Genomic DNA, 25,895 nt, shown 5'->3' with positions numbered 1-25,895 from the left:
TGTTGGTTGCATTACCATTTCTGCACTGCTGGATGCCAACTCTACACATTCAATCTGGACAAGGTACAGTTTATAATGACTTTTCCCGTGATTTAGCCAGAGTGTCAGATCCAGAATATAAATTGTCACTTTGTTTTTATGCTGGTATTATCCTGGCTGTGCAAGCAAAGACAATAACTGATCTAGCATAAAGTTAACCTTTTAAAATCTTTAAGAAATTTGAAGCAGCAGAGGAGTTTAATACTTGATCAATTCTTTATAATGTGTCTCCTACATTTCTGATCTAAGAAAGCAGAAGCATTGCCAGGAACAGTACTGTTATATTTCCTATGCTGTCGAACTACAACCTCATAGTAAAAAGGGCCCCCAAAACAGGAAATTTACCAGAACTAAACCCAAAAACTTTAGAGGAACTTGAATAAGTGGTATCATAATTATTACATTCCCATAGTATGCCAATCAAGGAATGCTAAGATAATATCATAAAAGCTTGACTTCATTCTAGAATAATTTGAAAACAGTAACAGCCACTCGAGTAGAAATCTCTATTCTAGTCCAGGTAGTTGAAATAAATTTCCAGCGATATGTAATATTTTTATCCCCTTAAATAACAGTAGAAGGATGCAAGTTCTCTGACTATTTATTGGCTGCTATTCAAAACAGCTATTTTCAGCAGTATGAATGGCTGACATGACATATTTCCAAACCTGAAACACCACAGTATCAAAGCAATAGTATTATATAACACCTGCCATTCTGTATTACACAAAGCTTTTTTTTTTTAAAGACAACGTAAAATAAGCATGCACTACTTAATTTAGTCCAATATTCTGGAAAGATAATTAATATTTAAGTTTTGATCATATAGAGAGTTAACAGCATTTCTAGTTCAGCCCTACACATAGAGGTCCTGTTATTTTTGTAATATCAGTTAAGGTATTAATTTTATTCAAAGACTCAACTAAACAGAAAGAAAATACAACCCTTAGTTAAAACACTTTGCTTTTATCTACACACTTCAGCAAAATGTCTCTCTATGCCTTACATTCCAATTTCAGTCCTATAAAAACCATGCAATAACAAGAGATAATATAATTTATTTTATAATACTTTAATGAACTAAGTAAAGATAATTTAATCTGCCAAGGTTTTACATTTTAGAAATTCATATCTCTCCAAAGGTGCATCTAATTTAGAACTTGATTGGTACCAGGGTTTTTGCTTTATCAACCTAACCCATTAGGCCATTACACATATTGGTATTCTCCAAGAGAAAAAATGATTCTAACATCTGTTCTCAATCTGTTTTTCCATAATTTCCTTTTATGCCCCATGTAACTCATTAAGCTCATCTACAAAACATTACTGTGTCTGTCTACACTATATACGCCTTTCTACTATAAGACTGCAAGAAAATTGAAAAAAATGGTAGCCTACAACATAATCCACTTTAAAAATACACTATTTTTACTAAATCTTTTGATCCAAGAAAATATACCTGGTATTGCAAGTCAGAATTGTGACACACATAACATTTAACCTAATCTCTTAGTGACATATTACAACAAACTGAGCAAAATGGGTTCATGTCTTACCATTGTGCAGCTTGTTCCTTATGACTGCTGCAGTCTTATGAGAGAAAAAGTGTTTTAAGAAGAACATACCTTCTGAATGGCTTGAAGAGAATGATTTTAATATTTTAATTCACTTGTGCAAATGATCTGCAGAGTACAGCAGAAAGAGGGGTAGAAAATGTCCCAGTAACCTAAAATCTAACTTGTGTGTAGAATGGAAAAGAACCTGCAGTCCAGTGTGTCCTTCTAAATACACTTGCATTTTTTTCTTTAGATGAAAATTTTCTATAGTTTCTTATTCTCAAGCTAGTTTCCAGCCCTGTGATCTCTTCTGCCCCCTTTTACCTGCATTCAACGATTGCTGCTCTAATTTAATTTCAGAGGAAAATACCTATTTACAGCTGACTTGCCCATAATGTATTCATCAACACAATACAAAGGTCATTCTTCCTGCAGAAAGCTAAAGAAATCACTGTCAAAAACTACCTTACTAGCTCTGGAAAGGTGCCACTGCTATAAAAAAAGTGACCTACTATCCAACGTTAGCTAGCAGCTGATGACTAATGTGAGGTCAAAGCCTAGTGAAGGGGACTTCCTAATATTTATAAGTATCAGTGAATTGAGTAAAAATCTGAGGGTATTTAGATTTACCCCAACATGCCGTCTTGCATGAAAGCTGCATGGTACCTACCTTGAGGATTTTAACTTGTATTAATTTCTCTGTGAGTTGTTGCAAATCTGAAACCAATGCCTAACTGCTAAAGTTTCCCTATGCTCTGAGTCTACGCTGGCAACGTATTTGTAAGCGAAAAGAAGATCAGTGGCCTTACGACTAAGATTTATCTTGGGAACAGAGAGTGAGACAGAAAAGGAAAAGCCTACTAGGGGAAGAGAGAGAGACCTGCACAGGACAGACTGAATTAAATCCTGCAGGAAAGAACCTCTAAAACTAGATGTTACAAATCTTAGAAGATACTGGCAGGAAAATAGTAATGAAAAACAGCAAGAAATACAAGCACAAAGAAAGTGAGACAAACCAAAAGACAGGCGATGGCATCCCATACTCCAAACCAGACAGTAGGCCTTTTTTGCATTTTTTCCTGAGAACAAGTTACTTCATATTAATAATTGGGCTAAACTTCTCAGAGTCAGTGGGGTGACTTCTGTGTGAAATAGGTATGAAATGCATAAGAGTGGAAAAAACCCAGCCTTGACAACTCCCCTATGACAACCAGAAGGTTTTTTTATAATATTAGAAGAGCATTCTCTCTTAAAGACACATGTCAAAAACCTGCATATGGAATAGGGCAGAAAGGACCTATATTTCCACAGCACGATGAACAGTTCATGCAACTATTTCCTATATGCTAGATTAAGTTAAAACAAGAACAGGAATCTACACAAAGTGTAACAAAACCAAAATCAAACCAAAACTGGAGTGCAGAGAAAGCATTTACTGTCTTCCTGATCAACAGATGCACATTTTTACCAGTCAAGAAACAGATTTTTCAGGTCACATTTTGTCTTTATTCAATATGAAAATGGCCCTATACAAAGAAAACTTAAATATTTATTTTTGGGAAAGCTTTGAAATATCTCTACCATCATCCACAGACCAATTTAACAGTTAGCACTAATAAGCACAGTTACAGTTTCCTAATTCTTTATCCCAGCACTGGCACTAAAGCAAGACCGAGCTCCCAGGAGGGAACCATTCCAAATTACATCAGCTGGCAACATGTCCTCGGGGAGCATCTGTCAGCTATGGGGAGCTGGCTCACCCTCTGGCTACTCCTCCAGTACATCCCTCCAAATTTAAAATCTCTACCACTTCTCCTCCATGTGGGGGAATGAAAAGGAGTCTTTATTCTTTTTATAATAGTTAAGAGCAAACTCAACCTCTGCTGACCAAGACACTTTATAAAAAGTCCAACAATGCTCACAAAAATAATAAAAGTACAATCACAATCAATTCATACTTGCTGTGTTGCACAAATGACCCAGGAGACACACACTGCTTTTCAGTTGCAAAGTGTAAATGATATACAGAGAATTGACTTACCGGGCCAAAAGCATTGCTGTCAAAGCTGTGTCCATGGTGATCACCTTCCACCCAAATATGCCCATGTGGAACTTTCACATACTTCTTTTTGTAACCAATGGTTCTAAAAAGAATTGCAAAAATGGCTCATCAGTTAAAAAGAAAAATTTACAGTGTTTTGTTAGGAAATTTCACATATTTATGGTTTTGGAATTTGACCTTGCATACCATCCAACACTTGCTTAAAAAAATCTGCGCTGAAGTCTTTTAGACTTCAACAGAGCTCTCGAAGTCAAAATATATAACAATTTTGTATGAGCTAGTTGCACTATCAGGGCCTGTTTACTACATTGTTTTGGCAGAAATCACATCACAACAGGGAATGAGAGGCTTTTCAGTTAAATATAATTAAGGGATTCTTATTTCCATCTCTGTAGTAACAATTCTTTGAACCATCAGATTTTATCTCAGGCAAATGCCAGTGGACACATGTTGCAGTCACATAAAGATATTGTATTGAGAATGCTTTTCTTCTGGGGTAGCATTAGGTACTCATCATAAATAGTCTGGCATATCTGAACTGGTTTCAGATTCGGAGCTTGGATTCCTGTAATGCTTACGACCTGGGGGTAGGATTTCTTCAGCTGTAACAAGCTAAACAGGATAGACTTAAAGGAAACCTCTAAGAGAAGGCCAAGTGCTGCAAAAAAAATGACATTGATGATTCAAGCCATTCTGCACAGAAATTCACACTGAAGCAGTGCCTCAGCATGTCCTGATATTACAAAAAATGACAAACTACAGGTAAGTCCTAAAGCTGAGGTGCAGAGTATGCAAAATTCCTGTATTTAGTTCCCCAGTAGCTGTCATTTTCACAATTCCAGTCTGCCTTCTACCATACACTTTTGCTTTCTTTCAGATGGCATCTGTTATTGTGCAATTATTCATGCAGAGAAGTGATTTTATCATGCACACTGAATTATTACCATGATGAAGCATTTACAGACAGGACTATGGGTAGTGATACCTCTTATTTCGTTTTGCATAACCAAGTCTGTCCATAGACAGAAACAGACTTTTGATCTAGCTTGTTGCCTCCAGCTGCTCATCACTTTTCACTGTCTGGAAGATATGCCCCTAAAGCAGCAAGCAGAAGGAGCACACTCCAGAACTAACGAAAATCAACTGAAGAGAGAAAATCGCCTTCACCAGGAGATTCAGCTGAACTGTGCAACAGCACTGAACAGGGATGTTCACAAGTCAAAAGGGGAAAACTGGTTTTGGTGAGGGTTTTTTGGCTTGGGGGGGATGTGGGGGGGTGGGGTGAGGATGTTATAGGAATCTTCAAAAGTGCAATTTATTAACTTTATTAGTCAAATAAAAATAATTATTTACTTTGCAAGACACAAAATCCAACCAGTGCTTTTTCAAACAGCTTTTTCTGGCAGCTAAAAGTATGAGCATGCCAGAACTATATTCTAATGGAAGTTCTACCTGTACTTTCATTGGAAGCTGAAAAGTTTTCATCTTTCTTTAGAACGGTTTCATATTACACAGTATTCAAGACTGAGTTCCTAAACTGTTAAAAAAAAAAAATGCAAAACTTTCCTGAGTTAGTAAATATGTGATTTCTTAAACACAAAGAGTAGTTCTGTAATAATTTAATTATGCAATTCCTTCCTCTTTTTTTCCCCCCAAGAAATATGGCATACAGTCTGGACAGTGAAATTATTTATGTTTTGAGATTCCATAATGCTTTGTCCTACTGATAATTTCTTTTAGAACGTACCATATGAGACTATATTTTACTAGAAACATGTTTTAAGATATAGGTTGAGAGAAGCTGGCCATTAATTCTGTTCTGTCTGATTTGACACTCTGAAAATTATTAAATTAGTATCTTCCATCAGTGATAAAGGCAAACAATAGCTCCAAAAATCTTTAGTTTTCTCTTCCATTCATCTTCCTGGATATAGAAGAGTAGATTGTGATAAAGTTTTCTACCTTTACAGACTTCAAGCACAAGACTGAATTTCACCCAGAAGGGTGAAAAGATTTGAAAGTTAATTCTGCTGACATGTTTACTTCATAAATGTCAGGAAAATAATATGGTAAATGCCAGTCAGCGACTCCATCTCAGACCAGACGCAATCTCCTACCCCCAAATAATCTCCTCCTTTATCATGATTAGGAAATCACTAACAGGAAGGGAAAAAAAAAAGAAAACAAAAAGCTTTTGCAATAAGTACTTGGAAACAAAAATGGAAAAAATTTGGTATGCATGGATAGGTCTTGCAGAGGTTTGCAGAGACCCTGTGAAAATAGAAAGGCTTAACACAGGTGTATAGTGTGTTCTTTAAGGCCTAAGGCAAAAAGGAAAAGATTACAGAATGCAGTAATTATCAGTGGTTCTTTTTATTATTTCTACAACATAGGAAAATACATATTTCTTTACTACTCTTGAAATAACCATCATAAACCAGAAAAATGTCTACAATTATGCAAAAATAAAGTCTCTTACAGTGATTAAAGAGGAATTATGTACAAATTCTCATATTGAAAAAGCAGATGATTGTACACAAGAAGGTTTGACTTAGAGGAAATAGAATTAAAATTGATGATGTTAATAAATGTATTAAGGGAATAGGGGAGAAAAAAAGAAATGGAAAAGGAACAGAAGCAGCAGTTCTAATTACCTACTTTAATAGATAGAACTGATACTGCATGGATAAATCCCTCTGTAAGCTCAGCAGATAAATGTAAAACCTTCTGCCATTTCATGTATAGGGTATATAAATCATCAGATTTTTCCCACATGTAGGTCCAATAGAAAAAAAGTCAAGATATATCATAAACAATCAGTACCTGTATACCCATGAAGAAAAGAGAGGCAAGAAAATCTATTTTTCTAAGACAATTCCTTCAAAATATTACTGTAGTATTTGCATAGGACAGTTATCTAGGGACTTTGCATTCACTTTAGCAAACCTCCTGCAAAAAACTGTCCTGTGGAATGCAAGTGAAATTTAAAAACAGAGTTTTACTTGAGGTTTTACCTGCATGAATCAGTAACGAACTGCAGCAATAAGCTCATGTTACAGTAAATTGGATCACCCATTACTTAATATTGTTTTTAATTTTCAAGATAATTTCATTGTTGAATTACTTCACAACAGATCAATAAACCATTCATGCAAGCAAACCAGGCTACAGGCTTCAGAAAGCCATATGCAGTTAATGACAGTAGGTTATTTTTAATTACTGTTGCAAAGACTATGTTGACTTTTTTTAAGAACAAAAAAAAGCCAGACTTGTAGTTTTCTCTCCTATGAAGAGGGCACAAATTGTCTCATAATCAAAATTAGTCAGTAACACTGCTCCTCTCTCACATGAATCTTGCAGAAATTAAACACTTTAATCTCTGACTTAAATTGCAAGGAGGAGACCACATGTGTGTGCTACATTGGCAATATGGCACCTGCTCTAAATGTACAAAGTACCATTCATTCATTTCACTAGCTAACCATTTTAGCTAGACATGCTGAAAGAAAACTATTACCCATCTTTTTGTGCAATCCTACAAGGCCAAATTACTAATACAAATTATACAACATCATTTCTGATAAGAAAGAGAAGTGTTGACTCAATCCTTTTTCTTAAGGATAGCTTTGCAAGCAACTGCCATCCACTTTTTAGATTTAGGACCATGTAAATATTTAAGAGTTTTAAGTATAATGATTGATACTTCTGTGAAAAATTAATACAATATAAAGTGAAAAATGACTTTGGAATGCTACTAGCACTCTTCAACAATGACAACAACAAACCCTAAAATCCTCAAGCCAAATATCAATTAAAAGCACAATTAGCTCATCAGGAATTTTACATCAACTCCTTCTGAGAGGCTTTTGCTACAAAAGAAACGCAGTTAATAATGTACTGTATATTTTGAAAGTAATGGAAAAAAATATTTTTCTTTCTTAGTCTCACTTCTCTGACTTTGCCTGTAATCTTGACCTCTTTGTTAGCTCTCACACATGAAGTATTTAATTAAAATTAGAAGATGTCTGAATGAATTCTTAGGAGAACAATTGGTGCAAGTAATAATTAACTTAGTATTTGTTAATTTCATATCTAGTTCATTAGCATGAGTTATAATTACTGAACAATCTTCTAAATTTCACAAAACCTCTACTATTAAAGAGTAGTCTTTCACTTTCTGAAACCTACTATCTTTGAAGTAAAAATAAATAAATACTGTTTAACATCTCATACCCTTCCCATTTTAAAGGTTCACTTTAGGAATAGCACAGGCAAAGACATTAAAATACCCAGGTTTCGATACATAGTATTCTGATAAAAACCATATTGGTGTGTGCAAAAAATTATTTCAGGTTTTACTGAAGTCTTTGACAGGTTAGTAATAACCACCCATGCTACTGTTGCTCGAACCGTAGAAACTCTCACTAGCTTAAGAACAGAGTCTATGAGAGTTGCAATAATTTTCTTGACCAGAGTAATGGAATTATATTTATCTTTTTAGTAATTTTTACAGAAATTGGTCTGAAATTCTGATATTTTTTTTTCTTACATCTGAGGTACATTTTGAACTTTTGCAAGGTTTTTTTTTCTCCATGATTTAATAATTAACAGATGTACTTATATCTATCCTTGGCTAAGAAATAATTTCAATCTTGACAGTCAAAAATGAGCTCTATATGGTACTCTAACCACCTGCCCACAAGCAAGAAAAATCTGCTTTTGTAGGATGTGGTACCAGTGCCAAAGCAAGCAACTTGGCTCAGCTAAGTTGGATGAGCAATGATTGCCTTCAGTTTGATTTGACCTTGAGAAATCAGAAGGTGTCAGCAATCTGCATACCTTTTGGTGTCATCAGGAAACAGACACTGTAGATAATTTCGTCTGTTTGCACAGGAGAGAATAAACAAATACAAACTCTCTTGTAAAATAGGTAGTCTCCATCCTACTTCAAGAGCAACTTTTTCCACACAACATAAATTGCTGTACATGTAAGTTTTCCACATACATACATCTTCATCAAATTCACAGAATGAAAAAATAGTAAGATATTCAATTTCAGGTGACACCCAGATCCCAAGACATGAGCCTTATTGTAATATATCATGTAAATTGTATTAGTATCACCACAGGGAATCTTCCACATGACACTAAACACCTTCCAGCCCCTAAGAAATCTCCTTTTTCTCTTCCAACACACACATAACAGCCATCTGTGTCTTTTTACTTCAATCCCTCCCTTACATACACTGTATTCCTTTGACCACAAGCTGTCATTTAAATCATTTGCTTTTAGAAGACAGGGTTATGTATGTGAAGCAACTAAAATTTTTTTTTTCTGAAGGGCAGGTTAACAGACTATGCATAAGAGTATGTCAATAGGTTAGGGAATGTTCCCCGGTTGTGTGCAGCTATTAACTTTTGCCTCAGAGGTGAAACATGTTTTCCCTAAAAGCTGCAGATCACTCAATTATTGAGAGGCCCAACTTTAAAACGTGCATCCGAGCTGAGTACTGGGAAAGTGCTGGAGCAGACCTCGTGCTTGGGATGCTGCTTCTGGAGCACTGCCAGATCTGAAATATTGAGAAGGGAACCCCAAAAAGAAGACACACCGGAATGACAGAAATGACAGAATCTGAAACCAGAGACTGACTCAGCGAGATTAGGAGCAGCCATTAAGGAGGCAGAGATTTCCTTTGCCTGTACTTGGGTGAATTTTTGAGCATCTTAACCTTGTTGGTTTCACCTTTTGCAAGGAAAGATTTTGAAGTTTCAGGAAAAATGAAGAGTAATTTACTAGTGTCCTCATTTGAACAGAAATATGAAAAAAACACAACCTTTTGTAATAAATAAGTTAAGGAGTTACAGCAAACAAGATGCCAAACTGCAAATGGGATCTCTTTTTTCCCAGCTAAAGCATTCCTACCAAACTGATGCACCAGTGCAGGTTCCTATGACTCAGGAGTCCTAAGAATAAGTAGAAGTCTGATACAGAAAGTACGGGAGATGTTTGTAACACTGTTTTATTAATTAGATAATTTCTCATAAAGCATGTCATTCTAAACAAAATAATTATTTAGCCATTACTTGCTTCACCAGCTTCTTCAAAATAGCAGTTAATCACTTTTAAAACATACAATATTCAGGAAAGTTACTGGCTTTCAACTTAAATTAAAAAGCAGTCTAATCAGATACTGATATTTATACTTTTTGCCAATTACCTGCTGTGTGAAAGTTAGTTAAATTTTAAAAAGCATGCATCATGTATTGCATCAGGTAGCTTTTAAACTATATTTCTACCAGATGGCTATATCACACTGAGTGAGGTATACAAATGTGATTATATCACTATTTTGTAGGACAGCGCAATGCGGCCAATTACGCCATAACATTTTGAAACCAGAAGAAATGTAGTCATGCAAAATTTTGTATTACTAATGCAGCTGTCCTTTATATGAGTTGACAGAACCTAGATCTCATTTTCAGTAGGGCTTTCTTTATACTACATTGGCAGAGCAATGAGAACTGAGAATATTAATTCTAAGGCCAGAAGATACCAATGTGATGACCCAGTTTGAAATATGGGGAAGTACAACCTTTAGGCTTTCAAGCAGTAATTAATGCAGTGATTATTGAATAATTCACTATTAATTGACATCTTAAGCATGCACTGTTAAGTTAATTTAGAGTTTCCATTATTTTATGTCAAGATGTGCTTTATAAATTATACTTGCGTTACAAAATATTTGATATTTTTATTATGTATTGTAATTACTACATACTGCTAGTTTCACAGACATATGACTAGGTGAAAAGAATTTCATGTGAGTAAACATATAAGCCTAAGTTAAGTGTTCTAAAACGCTGCCATCCAAAAAGCACTCTGCTTTTATAAAAATTGGAATGAAGATAATTTTGATGCGCACATGTCAGTGATAGGGAGAAATTATTTATAGTGCCACATTACAAACAGGTAGAGAAGCTACTCTTCAAAGTTTAGCATGATAAATTTATCTTGTCAAAGACTTATCTCCCCCCACCAAAAGGGAAAGTTAGGAAAGCATGGAAATCTATTCTGTACATCCACTTGTATATTAATAGCTGTTTTTATTTACAGATGACTTCATGAACCACTTATTCTCTGCAAGCTTCATTCTGACCTATCTATTTTTTTATCTATTTTATATATAAAGTTAAATAGATATATGAAAATACACATCACCCACATCACATATACATTAAAATAAAATCAGGTTTCTTAAACTATATGACTAACTTCTGACCCCATATATTCTTCCTCAATGCAGTCCTCTGCTACCTTTAAGATGGATCTCATTATTTATGTCATCTCACTTTTTCTTAAGGCACACCAAACTACCACCTAATTAAACTACATCAATTAGATTAAACATGTTTGTCTGCGTACCAGCTAGCTATAGAAACAAAAATTGAATTAGAAAAACTTTTAAACACTTTATAAAATATATCTGATAGTTCGTATAACAAGATTTTTAAGTCAACACTATTTACAGTTAATCAAGTCCAGACAACATATTATTTATACTTGTTTCATTTCGCAGTATATGGCACCATTATTGTTACCATATTTGGATGAAAGTACTGCAAATAATACAGATTAACGTACAAGATTGCCTACCAAACTTTCCATTTTATTAATGAGATTCATCAGATTTTGCCTTCAAGACTTTCAGTAACTGAACTTTTTTCTTTTGTAAAATAACGGGTCTTTTGTTATTGCTAAATCTGTAAATGAAAATTTGCCAACAGTGTGTCGTGGTTTAAGCCCAGCCGGCAACAAAGCACCACGAAGCCGCTCACTTGCTCCTCCACTGCTGGCCCCGGTGGGATGGGGAGGAGAAAATACAAGGAAAACTCATGGATCGAGACAAGGACAGGGAGGGATCACGCACCACTTACGGTCACGGGCAAGAGACAGACTCAACTTGGGGAAAAAACAAAATCAATTTAATTTACTACCAATCAAATCAAAACAGGATAATGGCAAGTAAAACCAAATCTTAAAACACTGTCCCCCCACCCCTCCATTCTTCCTGGGCTTAACTTTATTCCCGAATTCTCTCCCTCCTCCCCCCAGCGGCGCAGGGGGACGGGGAATGGGGGTTGGGGTCAGTCCGTCACACCTTGTCTCTGCCGCTCCTTCCTCCTCAGGGGCAGGACTCCTCACTCTTCCCCTGCTCCAGTGTGGGGTCCTTCCCACAGGAGACAGTCCTCCATGAACTGCTCCAATGTGGGTCCTTCCCACGGGCTGCAGTTCTTCACAAACTGCTCCAGCGTGGGTCCCTTCCCTGGGCTGCAGTCCTTCAGGCACAGACTGCTCCAGCACGGGCTTTCCCATGGAGCGGCGGCCATCTTGGGGGGCAACCCCTGCTCCGGCGTGGGCTCGTCTCTCCCCGGGCTGCAGGTGGGCCCCTGCTCCCCCGCTCCCCTCCATGGGCTGGGGGGCGGACAGCCTGCCGCCTCACCACTGCCTGCAGGGGCATCCCCTCCTCTGGCACACTTCCTCCCCCTCCTTCTTCACTGACCTCGGTATCTGCAGAGGGGTTCCTCTCACATTCCAGTCCCCTCTCTGCTGCAGGTTCCCCCTCTTAAATCTGTTCTCCCCCAGGTGTTACCACTGTTACTGATGGACTCAGCCTGGGCCAGAGGCGGGTCCAACTTGGAGCCGGGGAAGCTTCTGGCAGCTTCTCACAGGAGCTGGCCCTGCAGCCCCTTCCCCTGCTACCAAAACCCCGCCACACAAACCAAAACACAATGTTAAAGGCCTTTCTGCAAAACTTCTTCCACTTATTCTAGCCGTCTAATGAAATAAATGTACGTGCCAGTATGGTGCATATTTATCTAAAATGATAAAATGATTGAAAGGACAAAGAACAAGGCAGCTCATCCACTAGAGATATTAGCCTCATTTCAAGCCTGAAGTTCTCTTGATTACACCCCATTTTGTACCAGACAGAGCACTGTAACAGAGACTAGAAATAATTATAAGACAGAAAAGATGAGAGATCATTGCTGATGAGAATCACAGAATTTATGGGATCATTGCTATGAGCAAAGGTATCCTTGACAGATCAGTTTCCCAGCAAAAGATGTTAATCATACTTTTGAATCCAGATATATTTGATGAAAACACACCAAAGACTTAGACTGCAAAAGGAAGGTGGAATCATTGCTTCTAACTGTCTTAATATCACATAATTTTGCAGATAATTGCTCAATTTTCTGTTCAAGGCTAATTTAAACACAATTCATTTTTATGTTCTGTTTCTTCCTTCCTTTCCTGCATTTTCAAAATATCCTGAAAACACTCAAATTTTTTAATGAGTAAGCAGCTATGGAGCTGCTATTGCTTTATACGATCAATGTATATGATACAACATGCTCTTTATCTCAATGTGCTTCTCCTCCATATATCTCTTTCTGGAGAAGTTTTTCATTATTTCCACAATTCACTAAGAATTTTTCCCAAAGCTATAATTTCATTTAATCATGAAAATAACTATATGAGATGATAACATTTCTAGATCGTATTTTACCTTCTTTACATATTCTACTCTGTGCTTTAAAGTTATGTTGCATATCGAGGGCCTGGGTTTTGCTCCTCATTTGATACTTTCACCTATATGTATATATTTACATCACTGGGTGTGAATATATACATCTGGACTTGATGATCTTAAAGGTCTTTTCCAACCTAAATGATTCCATGACCACAAAGGTCTGTTACAGAGGCAAGCATTCTGTGAGTTGAGCTGAAAAAGCTACAGCTACCAGAAGTTATTTTCTAGGTCTTGTGAATAGTAGAGCTGCAGCAGCAGTATCGACCAGCAATGCCAGGCAATCTGGATTTTGAGGAAATAATTTCTCCTAAGGTAGAATTTCTTTGTATTTATTTGCAGTCAATTTTTATGATTCCCATTTCCAGCCTCACGTTGCCTTTCCATATTTTTTTCAACTTGTCCCATGTCCCTTCAGAAACTATGGAAAAGACCACTGCAGATCACCATGCAAATAACACTTAGCGCAGGAATTTCCCTCTGTTCCCGAGAGTTTTGCTTACATAGTCAGGAGCCATGGGGCTACCTCAAGCATTTAATATTGCTTGTTCCTGCAAAGCAGAACTCATTTTGCTCCTACTGCTAAGAACGATCAACTAGCAGTAGCTTCGCTCCCACAGATGACATTATCCCTTCTTCCTGTAACATTTGTGTGTGCTTTTGTTCTTGGGTCTGCTACACTATTCTCTTCATATTGTGTGCCACTTTATTTTCTCTGCATGTGTTTCATCTGTTCTAGCACTAACAGCATTCTCATTTTATGATCCTTTCCACGGCAGCTCTCCTTAACCCTTTTAGGAAAATGTCATTTTGGTGAATTTTTAATGAAACTATGGATGATTTCTGCTAACCTGTGTTTGAAATCACACAGATAAGTTCAGAACCTGGTCTTCCTTTTTTTTTCCAAATTAATCAAACCTATAGCAAAATACTGCAGAGGTGATACTGTGGAATACCTGTTCAAGGACCATATTCCTTTGAAGGTCCACATCATAGAATAGTTTGGGTCGGAAGGGACCTTTAAAGGTCATCTAGTCCAACCCCTTCTGCAATAAGCAGGGACATCTTCAACTCAATCAGGTTGCTCGGAGCCCCGTCCGACCTAACCTTGAGTGTGTCCAGGTATGGGGCATCTACCACCTCTCCCAGCAACCTGTTCCAGTGTTTCACCACCCTTGTCATAAAAAATTTCTTCCTTATATCTAGTCTAAATCTACCCTCTTTTAGTTTAAAAACATTGCCCCTTCTCCTATTGCAACAGGCCCTACTAAAAAGTTTGTCTCCATATAAAACTTGTATTACTGCCTCTAACTGTATTGCAAGTATTTTTATTTAAAACAAGTATTAGAAAATTCTAAATTTGATATCAATATATATATTGCAATTTGTTCAACATTGGATATTATCTAAAGACAACTGCATATACAATATGTATGTGAATATAAATATTCTTACATGCTTTTACACAAATCTGTCACTCCCATTTGAGATACTGACACTACTGCATTCTTTTGCTCCACACATTCTCTTAATCAGAAGAACCATAATTATTTTCAGGGTAAATTAAAACAAAAACAAAACAGTAATTTTGTGTTGAAAAAAAGAGCAACATCTCATCTGTTGCATTCACTTCATTTAAATGGCTAACTAGCTTACTGATTCAGCAAAAAGAAAACATACGATATCTTATTTTTCTCTACTGCAGTCTTTCACTTGCGAATCTGTCTAATTCCAACTGCCAACACTGTGCCCTTTCAAGTTAAGATTATGAAAATTATTCAGTTTGCTTCTTTTGATAAAAGTCCCATTAACCAAATGAGTGTATCATTTCATTACCTCCTCACATTTCTCTACTAAATTATATTGATAATTAACATGACAGGTTTTTGCTAATATCATTAAGAGCTATTAACAATATCATATCATATATTAGATGGGAATCATTTGTTAGATTCATTATCATTAGCTTTGTAATTTTACCAAGGTAAAAACTTACTAGTTATTCTAGGTCATCTAAGTAAAATTACCAAACCCCACCATCATTGTCAAATTGGAAATTTTGTACCTGTGAGAAGGGGAGGATAAATAGAGACCAAAAACTACTGCTGTCAGAAAGATTAATTCTTGCACCCCACATCCTCTTTTTATTAATATTGAATCAGCTGGGAAAATCTCTGGATAAAATTTTAGCTTTAGACATGTTTGAAGGAATGGAAGACAATTGTTTTGAAGTGAACAGTTGACACTTACAGTACTGTAAACAAGACCAAGATTTCACCTGATATACATACTTGATGGTTTGGTCTTAATGACATACTGCAGCAATACTTTCCTTTCTCCCTGTTTCAGTAACCAATGTAGAAATTTTCCTCTCACTAACATTTACGCTAACCTAAGAAAAGAGATGGTCCAACTTTTTTCTAGATGAAAAGTTGTGGAACTTAGAAGTTGACTCAGCAGTTAAACTCCAGCCTGCAGAATCTGCAAGTATTAAATAAAGCTCTCTATAAAGCTCTTCTTGCTTGAACTCACTTTTTCTCCTCACTCGACTCCTCTCCCTTAGCAGTTCTTCTGCCACAGAAACTGTCGAGGGAGAGGCTGTAGCCTGACCTTTGGTTCCCTGTCCTGTGTGTTTTGTCAGCCTCAGGGTGGAGGTTGCTGGCCATGCCAGGCTTCCAAAAAATGTGCTCTGTGCATGTAAAGGTGAGAGGAGGAGGAGGAGGAGGAGAGAAGAAATTTTTTAAAATTCTTTGTATCCCAGAGGAGAAAATCATGGCATCTACTGCGTTGGAGAACCCCGTTGGCCTGTTCCTCCTCTGAGGAAATGCTGAATGGGGAGTAGCTCTCTTTTTTCAAAAAGTGGTGATAGAGGCGGTCACAGCAGCAGTGCCTCTTCATCACTGCTAGAGGTTACTGGGCTAGAGGTTAAAACTCCTGTATTCTGACTCCTGGATCCTCCTCAACTTAAGGCTGTTTGAATCCCAGCCAGTAGACATAGGCAGAGGATGAAGAGAAAAGTCAAGCCCAGCTGTTGAGGCTAGATAATTGCACAGCCAGGGAAAACTCTGCAATCAAGGACAAAAAGACTTGCTTGCATAGAGGTGTCATTCTAGACTTCTGATGTAGGTATTCATTTTATAATACGATATTACTGCATCAAAACAGAGACAAACCCTTCTGGGTTGATCACAAATCAGGCCTTTTTCCCCCTCCAGCAAGGGTGCGCTAACAACTAGACTAGAACCACTCCCTCTTTGTTGCCTGCTCTCCTTCCGAATCTCTTCCAATTAAATTTCAACCAGCTCTTTCAATCCTTGCCTCACCTCCTGGAGGTGAGCACGGGGACACAACGTCACCATGAGCACTTACAGCTTGATGATTATGGCATTCTCCAGCAATAATGAAGAGTGGGGTCAACCCCCCACTCAGACTTTACAAGATGTTAGTGGTGTTCTTGATTGCACCTATTTTGGTGTCTAGGCATTGTCTGCTAAACTATACTGGCACTTCTGTCCACAGGTAGCTGCTTATAATAAAGTAGCAAAGAACTGTTGGAGTACCAGACCTCTGGCTGGGACAGAAGTGGGACTGATAGCAACAAGTCTGCATTTAGCTGAGATTCAGATGGTTTGGATTTTACTGAGCCCACAGAGCCTGAAACAGGGCACCGTGCTATACAAATGAAAGTACTATTGAAGCACCAGATAGATATGTTAACGTTCAGCACAACCTAACCAGTCCTCCTAAGATTGACAACATACTTGCTCGCTGATGTAAAAGGGCCTTTCAAAATACTTTTTGTAAGTTATCTACCCTACAAAGACTCTAGAACAACTTACTCAGGACTGAGAAAAAACTAAGATCCATTACTCTGTAGAGCTTATTTAATAAATAGAGAAGAGAGATTTTGCGGTTTCTCATGTCAGAATGGCATTTGCAACTGCTAAAAGAAGTTTTAACACATCACAAAGAACAATACCCCATCTGGGGGGTTTTTGGAACCTTGTAAGAAGATCAGCATTGTGAATAGCTGTCTCAGTTAAAATCAGATTCTTGTAGACTTGTGACTGCTAAAAGAGTCTGGCAATATCTCTGCCTAGCTCCAACTGTAAGAAATAATTCCCCACCCACACACCTCTCACACAGAAGCTAATTGTTATACCTTCTTTATTGCTTAGCACTAACTAAAGGTATTAAAATTTCCTAATCTGCTTTAGGCAGCATATACAAAATGTGGAACCTTAACTTAATAAGTGCTTTCAGGATGTATTTTTTTTTTTAATTTATGGAAAGGGGAGAGTTGTTATTCTCTGTACAAGGCAAGCCTGAAACTTCACATGTTTCCTTCTATTAACGTTTGTTAGAAAAAATATGAAAAGATGCCTTTTATTGCTTTTCCTTTAAAAGTGCATTTCCTTTTTTAAAGGACACTACTATCAAAGATAATTGAGAATCTTGCAAGTAAACCGTAAAAAATATTAACTCTGCATTATTAAATAAATGTATATTTTTGATAAAAATTAAGATTATGAGTTTTAAAACTCCCAAATATGTCAATTTTTAAACCTCAAGTATGTAAGAAAACTTATTGAATAGTAATGAAGATGTGTTAGAGATCAGTATGATACTTTCTGCTGAGAAAAAATCCAAAATATCTGATGGAAAATCAAGGAAAAAGAGTTATACGGTCAGAATAGACTTTATAAATGTAATGTGACACTGGTCCTAATTTAGGAAATATAATGGAAGCTAAGAACAATATGAAATTCCACGTAACATTCATCACAAGATTTCCTGAAATTTCAAAAATAGACTAAATGCAAGAAAGAAGGGGGTTTATTTATTTATTTATTCATTTATTTTCAATCTTTGCCTCCTGCAACAATAGTTGTTGTCATAAAAGCTTGGTTTGGATTTAGACTTGCCTAATTTTAACCTGAAAAACTTGCTTCAAAAGATCTAAGAAACAACAGGTTTCATATGGCTTCTATTAAAAGATATGAGCACATCTATGTAGATCAAGCTGCAGAAGACACCTACTTTGGAACTGGTGATGCTCTTTCAGACTGAACTTTCAAATTACAGTACTGCAAGGCTCTTCATCCTTTGAGGTTTCCCATCTTTTGTATAGACACAATGAAATTCAACCTCTGTTTATATATCGACCTATTTTAAAGGATATTTGTATTCATGGAAAGTTGAAGTGACCTATAATACAATCTGCAATTGCCAACAAATATTTTTTTAAAGAAATTTCCAAGCGTGACTTTTTTTCAGCATTACTAGTGTGTAACATAGTATAAATTACTACTACTGAAATGCCTTGAAACATGGTGAAAGTAGTGCCAATCAATATGCAAATAAAACCCAAAATATAATAAGACAGTTGTAATACAGACTTCTCTGAAGCAGCATTTAAATAATTCCAAAACAAACTTTCAAGTGAAAAAATATGTCACTTTCAGGAGCCTTTATCATGGAAGTCTTTACAAAAACTGTATTTTAGTTTGTAAAATATTTCAGCTACTTTTTTCCTGACCAGCCCTACAAAATCATGTGATTGGAGAGAGGTTTCATTTTTATTTTTATTGGGAAACACTCAGTGAAAGTTACAGGTCAATTTTATAAAAAATAAAGAGTGTTTAGCATCTTCCCCATCACAGCTGCATTAACCAAATTGAATAAAAAAATCCCAAACTGCATGTTACGAGAAAATTTAAGCAACCAGGACTGGGTTACTGCCTGTCCATAATAACCTGCACTGATAATATGTAATTGCTGCTGGACAAAATACTATATAACAACGTGCTCAATTCTCATTCACTGGTTACATCCAGCCTGTCTTCAGCTCACCACGCTATCTGACATGACTCTCTGTGTCCCTATGGACACCCGATGGTGCCTCAGGTTCTTACTGAAAATGCCCACAAAGCACATGGCAGACTAACCTTGATTGCCTGGACATCTTACCTTCCCTTGGGTATGGAGCCTCCAAATCTCCCAAGAAGGCTCCTACTACCACACGGCAATTAGCCAAAGCTGGGTAGTAACAACTACCTGGGTCCTTGTATGCCCACCTTGCTCACGGTACCTGGGTCCACCTGGGGAGCAGCGAGGCATCGTATTTTCTTTCCTTATCGTCCGCAGACCTCATTGCAGTGTCGCACCCCAGGTAATTTTGATCTAGAATAAAAACCTATGACCTTCCACAAATGGAAGCACTGAAGGATTCATGTATTCAGGGATTATCCAAGTTGAATTCAAAGTGTGTCTATTCAAAACATTTTGTTCAAAAATTCAAGCAAGCCAAGGTGGAGAAAAGAGGAGTTTTGTTTAAAATGAAAGCCTGTCAATTTACTTGTGGCTGATATACACGGCTCCAAAGAGACCCCTGGAATAATTTCAAGTAGTAGACATAAATTACTGAATAAAAAGACTGAAATAATACCAGTGACTTCAGTTTTCAAATTTTAAAAAGGGTCTCTCTAAGCACTTTTTTGTAACTAAAGTCACAGGTGCCTAATTCCATGATTTCTTCACAATTCTAATTAAACTCATTAAATAAATGATGTTAGTGCCTTCATGCCTGACAGTTAGTATGAATAAAGAATGTAGAGATCATAGCACACAACAGCTGGTTTTAATTTCTAGCCAACTGTCTAAACTTTAATGCAAGATTCAGGTTCTTCCTCTTATTTTTAATCTTAGCTTAAAGAAAAATGAGAGAAAAAACTCTTTTTCATATTTCAAGATATTATAAATACAAGTGTGCGCATGACCACCTGAACATATACATGTTTATTCAGAGGGCTAGCATAGCCACCTTGAGCAATCTATGTGCTGAATTTTTCTAATATTTCCTTCCACTGAAGAAAATTTTTGTCTTGCACTACAATCTTGTAAAGAAAGTGAGTAATCAGCCAGAGTGCCTGGTGATTTCTGTCCCTTATTGCAACTGCATGACTACTTTAAGTGAAAAAAGTAAGTGATAACCATGAATGAAACAAATATTGAAGTATTTTTATTCTTAAAAGGAGACATTTTCTAGGAGGTTTCTACTAAGAATTATTATTACTGAAATAAACGATTATAATTTAAAGTAAGCATCATGCAAACTATTTTCTTGATATTAGATTCATATCTAAAATAGATACTAATATTTCTTGCTGTTTAAGTGTCAGATAACATTACAGTATATCCAAAAAGCATACTCATCATTAATCTTTTATGAAGAGTATAAGAAATGCTTTATTTCTGGGTCTGAGCAGCAGTCCACATAGCCCTATAGTCCGTCTCCAAACAATTGCAAAAGCAGACTGTGCCGAGGAAAAGCATGTTAGCCTGGGAACTCTCCATGAGCATTGAGATTTATGGTACCAGAGATGTTTGATCGTACATTGTTGTCTACTTCTTTTCGCATCCATGTATTGATCTGTTATCCATGAATTTCTCTAACCCATTTTTGAACCTTCTAATACTGTCTGCCTTCACAGTCTCCTGGGGCAACAAATTCCAGAAGTTCACTATCTGCTGTATAAAGAAGTATTTTCTTCTGTCTGTTATAGACCAATCTCCCACCAGTCTTGTCAAGTGCCCCCAGCTTCTCTATTGTGGGATTTGGTGAACAATTCAGCTGAGGCACTGCTTTCACGGTTTTGTAAACCTTAGGTATTTCTCCCCTCAGCCTCAGCAAACTGAAGATTTCTCATGTTTTCAGCTGCCAATGTCAGGCAACTGCTCCATCAACATTGTTTTTGTTGTTTTTTTCTCTTTAACCTCTCTCCGTGTCCATCTTTAAAATCAAGTCTCAAGAAGCAAGAACTGACAGTATCCTTTAGGGGGTTTATATTCCTAGCCTGTTAAGGCAGACCTATATTTGCTGAATATTTTGTTAGTTTTTCAGCTCTGGTATTACAATTTAGATCAACAGTGGAAACCTAATAAACAGAAATGCTTAATTTAGGAATAGTCTAATACTTTTCAGAGCAGCCTACTATTTGCCACAAGCACCCGTTTTTACACATTTTTTCTGAAAGAGCTCAATTACACACAGTCCAGTATTGGACAATAGTAAAGAAGTGCTTCATGGAGCCTAAAATGATTTAGAAAGCTGATCTTTGCTCTTAGGAGCAGATGTTAATAATAGCTTCTTTTTTTCTCACAACACGGGAATTTCGTATTGCTTTGTTAACAGGAAAACCCTGCAAAGCAGTAAAAATTTCAAACCAAAGATCCTCAAAGAAATAATCTGAATCACCTACAAAAGGAAAGGCCATTGTCCTCATTAATACTTCCACAGCATTCAATAACCTCACAGCACTGAGTCAATTGATGTCTCATTAAACTGGTGTATTTCTCCCATTCTCCTTATCCCCAAGTATGTTTTTCCATTTAATGTTACTAAACCAAGAAAATGTTCCTTCAATATTAATTCTTAAAAAAGCCTTCAGAATTATTGTTTGACCATTTTAAACACCAGCAGAGAACCTAGTCCTGTGTCTGGTCACAGCAGCCCTTCCTTGTCACTGCCTTGTATGTCAGCAGGAACACAAGTATGCTGACCACTTCACTGATGCTTGTATCGTTAAGAAATACTTGGCAAGTAGGGGAAATTTTGTATTTCTTTTTTGAGTCACTAACTGCTACATAGGAATTATTTCTGATTTTGCTTTACATAATCTTGCAATATGAGAGTAGGAAAAAATAGATATATTTTTGTATAACAACGGAGAATCCCAGCATGCTGTATTTCTGGAAAGAAAAGTGCTATCAGCATGATCAGATGGTTCGAAAGAAGTGTCCTGGTTTCACCCCTGCCAGCAGCTGAGCCCCACGCAGCCGCTCGCTCACTCCCCTCTGGAGGGATGGGGGAGAGAATCCAAAAGGTAAAAGTGAGAAAACTCGTGGGCTGTGACAAAGACAGTTGAATAGGTAAAGCAAAAGCTGCGCACACAAGCAAAGCAGAACAAGGAATCCATTCCCACTCCCCGTGGGCAGGCAGGAGTTCAGCCATCCCCAGGACAGCAGGGCTCCAGCACGCCCAACGGGGACTGGGGAAGACAAACGCCATCGCTCCCAACGTCCCCCCTTCCTTCTCCTTCCCCCAGCTCTATATGGGGAGCACGACGTCCTACGGGCTGGGATCTCCCTTGGGTCAGTCGGGGTCGGCTGTCCCGGCTGTGTCCCCCCCCAACCCCTTGTGCCCCCCAGGCTCCTCGCTGGTGGGGTGGGGGGAGAAGCAGAAAAGCCCTTGGCTCTGGGTGAGCACTGCTCAGCGGTGACGGAAACATCCCGGGGTTATCGACACGGTTTCCAGCACAAATCCAAAACACAGCCCCATACCAGCTGCTATGAAGAAAATTAACTGTACCCCAGCCAAAACCAGCACAAGAAGTGAGAGTACAGTGCCAGGAAGCCACAGGAAAGACTTCTATTCATAATAGCCTGAGATAGATACAAAACTCCAAATTCTTATTTACAAACCACAGAAAAGAAGAAAAAAAATCAATCAAAATCAAAACTGTTTCTACTTATGATGACCAGAAGCAATGTATAATTTAGGATCAAAACATAACAAAGTATATGTTCCTAAACTTATTTTGAAATGATGGGTATCAGGCTCTGCCTGCTTTAGCAAAGCGTAAACAGTCGGTCATCACCAAAAGCTGAATCAGAGGTACATGAAAGAAGAAAAAAGGATGAACATGGAATGTATCACTCCTTGAACATTACTTTGAACATTGACATTACCTTTGGTGAATATATATTTTAAAATTGAAATTTTATAGGCATCATGCAAAGCAAAAGGATCAAGAATAAGACTTCTAGTCTAATGACTTATAGAATTAATCTATTTAAAGATTACAAATTTCAATTTTAGATTATTAATATCAGATTCCATAGGTTGGTGACTCAACCCAGCAGAAGATGTTTTCGTGTCCCACAGAAAGTCTGCTATTTCAATTGCCTTCCCATTTGCATAAGGATGAAACCGATGTCTTTCACCACTCTGAGAGTGGAGAACTTTAGCCATGAATAACATCCATAGTTAAAATTTCACCAAAACCAATATATATTTTATACAGCAAATCATGCAGAAACTCTGCATTTCCTGATTTAAAAAAAAATAAATCTGAAAATAGCCTGAGTATCCCCAGTGCTTTCAGAGGGGGTGGGGGAAATGGAGACTCATTCAGTCTGAATAGTCTGCACTTCAAATGGATCTTTTGATAAATATAAAAATTGTCTGGGACAAGAAAAAATATTTCCCCCTGACAGGTTTCTAGGATCATTCAGGGAGAGACTTTGAATCCCTTATTTTGGGCTAGCAACTACAATCAAGCAGAAAAAACTGACATTACAAAAAGGACTCAGATGACCTGTACCAGTTCCTGGGTTCAGAGAAAATGTCCATCAGCCATAGACGCCTACCAGGTAAAGGTGATAGACAAGAATAAATGTATCAGCGAGAGAGGGAGATGGCTAAAACTAGTACTGATAAAGCAGTGAGTTGAGTAAGTTGCAGCTGCCCGTTATACTATGGTATGTATTTCCCCTGGCACTTTTCTTGGAAAGCATTCAAAAGGGCCTTGGTGTGAAATGGGAAAATCACTTCGAAGTCTGGGTTACTCCTTCATTTTGTTCCACATGCAGCAAGAATGGTAACACTTGTTCCCTTTACAGAGTAAAGTGGTCCTAACCAAAATGAGGGTCCTCATATGCTTGTCATTGTGTTCTGGAAACAATATAATTGACTATAATATAACTTCTGTGTAGACTTTACTATCCATAGAAACTGGCAAAAGGTAGGGAAGAACGAGCACTATTGTCCATGTTTAATATACCAATCTAAAATGAAGAATGATTGATTTGTACATGGCTGTTCAGCAAAACTTAGATTTCCTGAGTGCTAGACAAGGCCATCTCTTCCTTACTTGACCACTCGTATGGCTTTATTTATAAAGATAGTTTTTAACTGTAATTTTTCTCTTGAGTTTTTCCATCAGTAGCTGTTACTAGTGTTACAGTAAGAGAAAATAATTTGTATACACTGTTCTAATAACTTTACTGTACAATACCCCGTCCCATCTGTTCATGTTTGTTCTTCAACGCTGGAAAAAATCAGTTTTGTCAGAACCAAGGGCAATGGGCCACAAACAGAAAAACAGAAACACTGATATTATTATTAATATCAATATCAATGTATTTCCACAGGCTTCTTTCTTCAAGGCCATAGATGAGTGGGATTTTCAGGGATTTCTCCCACAGGAGCAAAGGCACATCACAACACAACAGGAGGTAGGAGAATAATAACGTGGGTTTGGTACCACATACACCGAGCCAGTCACAAGTATTAGCAGCAGGAGCTCCTACCTCAGATGTTGGCCCTCGCTCTCCTCTTGCACTGCCCAGAGAGAGATGCATTATGGCCACTGGGAATGCATCTGCGTGAAGGACGAAGTGCCGGCATATACCAGAGGAGCAATCAAGGGTCTGCGTACGTTCCTGAAGGGTAAGGCTGGGATGGGGGAGGCTCCTATCCCAGTTGCCATTTAAAAAGCACATACCTCTACTCCCCCACAGTGCAAGGGGAGCCAAGGGAGCCAACCTTCCCTGCCTTGCTTTCAGATGAGCTGCTCCGGCACAACTCCCCATCAGTCATAATCTGACACTTCCCCTGAGCATTAAGACTGTAATTAATTCCTCATGCCTAGCTATGCAAGGAAGTGGGACTGTATAATCCCCAGTGAGTCATTCTCCCTGTCATAGCAGAGAATCTTTACAAGAGAAAGAAATAATCTGACAGACACGTGACGGCTCAAAAACCCCTGTAAACATTTGCTTCAAAGCAGAAAAGTGCACATGTGAATTTCTTTAGAGGACAACTTTAGAGCTCTATTCTATGGCACTGGCCTTTGAGAGAGAGCAAATAGGGAAGTGTTGCGTAGGAAAGTGAAACAGAGCTGCTGCCAGGTAATTGCCAGCTCTTCCTCCTATTCAATGAATTAGTTAATATCTGTTTTAGGAGAGGGACAATCATACTTTCTTATCTCCTACTGGGAAAATTCCTCAGACATAAAAGCACGTTATGTTCTTTTCTCCTGCAGTGCGTACCCAGCTCATTCTTCAGCTTCTCACCTGATGAGTTGCAACAAGCGCCTCACTACGGCGAGTCAGCAGAAAGCAATAACCAGCAATACAGCTAGCTGGTATGTCCGAAATAATCCTCATATCTAAAAAGATACCTGCTATGTCACTGTGGAAATACTACAACACTTGCTCTACGGAGAAAAAGCAAAGTATTAGCAACATCAGAAGTAGCTAACAGGGGAGTTACTGAGGAGGAAGAAGGAAGCAGGATTTCTACCCCAGCCTTTTGCACCACCAGTGCAAAGGAACTTCCCAGTTATACACCAGCAACAGCTATTGAGAAACCTGAAAATAAACCAGATTAAATTCACAGCAGTCAAACCAGTCATTTCTATTTCAGACTTTTGTTGCTTTTCAGGAATGCTTTAGTTCTTTCTTTTTTTTTTCTTTTCTTTTTTTTCTTATTTTCGTCCAGGCCTTTATACTTCCTTTCATATGCTTCTCCCCTTCCTTTATACTTTCTTAAGGTAAAGGCTAATAAACGCTAGACCTGTT

General features: G+C 37.6%; 1 protein-coding gene across 1 annotated transcript in view; it reads right to left on the bottom strand.

The window, feature by feature from the left end:
• The window catches only part of IMMP2L (IMP2 inner mitochondrial membrane peptidase-like (S. cerevisiae)), a 457,856-nt gene that overhangs the window by 96,428 nt on the left and 335,533 nt on the right, over positions 1–25,895 (bottom strand). The window contains exon 4 of the mRNA XM_010574032.1: positions 3,637–3,739. Within this exon, the coding sequence (XP_010572334.1) occupies positions 3,637–3,739 (103 nt within the window). The remainder of the gene's footprint in view (positions 1–3,636; positions 3,740–25,895) is intronic.

Source organism: Haliaeetus leucocephalus, unplaced genomic scaffold, assembly GCF_000737465.1.
Source record: "Haliaeetus leucocephalus isolate CR32 unplaced genomic scaffold, Haliaeetus_leucocephalus-4.0 Scaffold406, whole genome shotgun sequence".
NCBI lineage: Eukaryota > Metazoa > Chordata > Aves > Accipitriformes > Accipitridae > Haliaeetus > Haliaeetus leucocephalus.
Note: the sequence above shows the minus strand (reverse complement) of the source record. Positions and strands in the feature narration are given on the sequence as shown.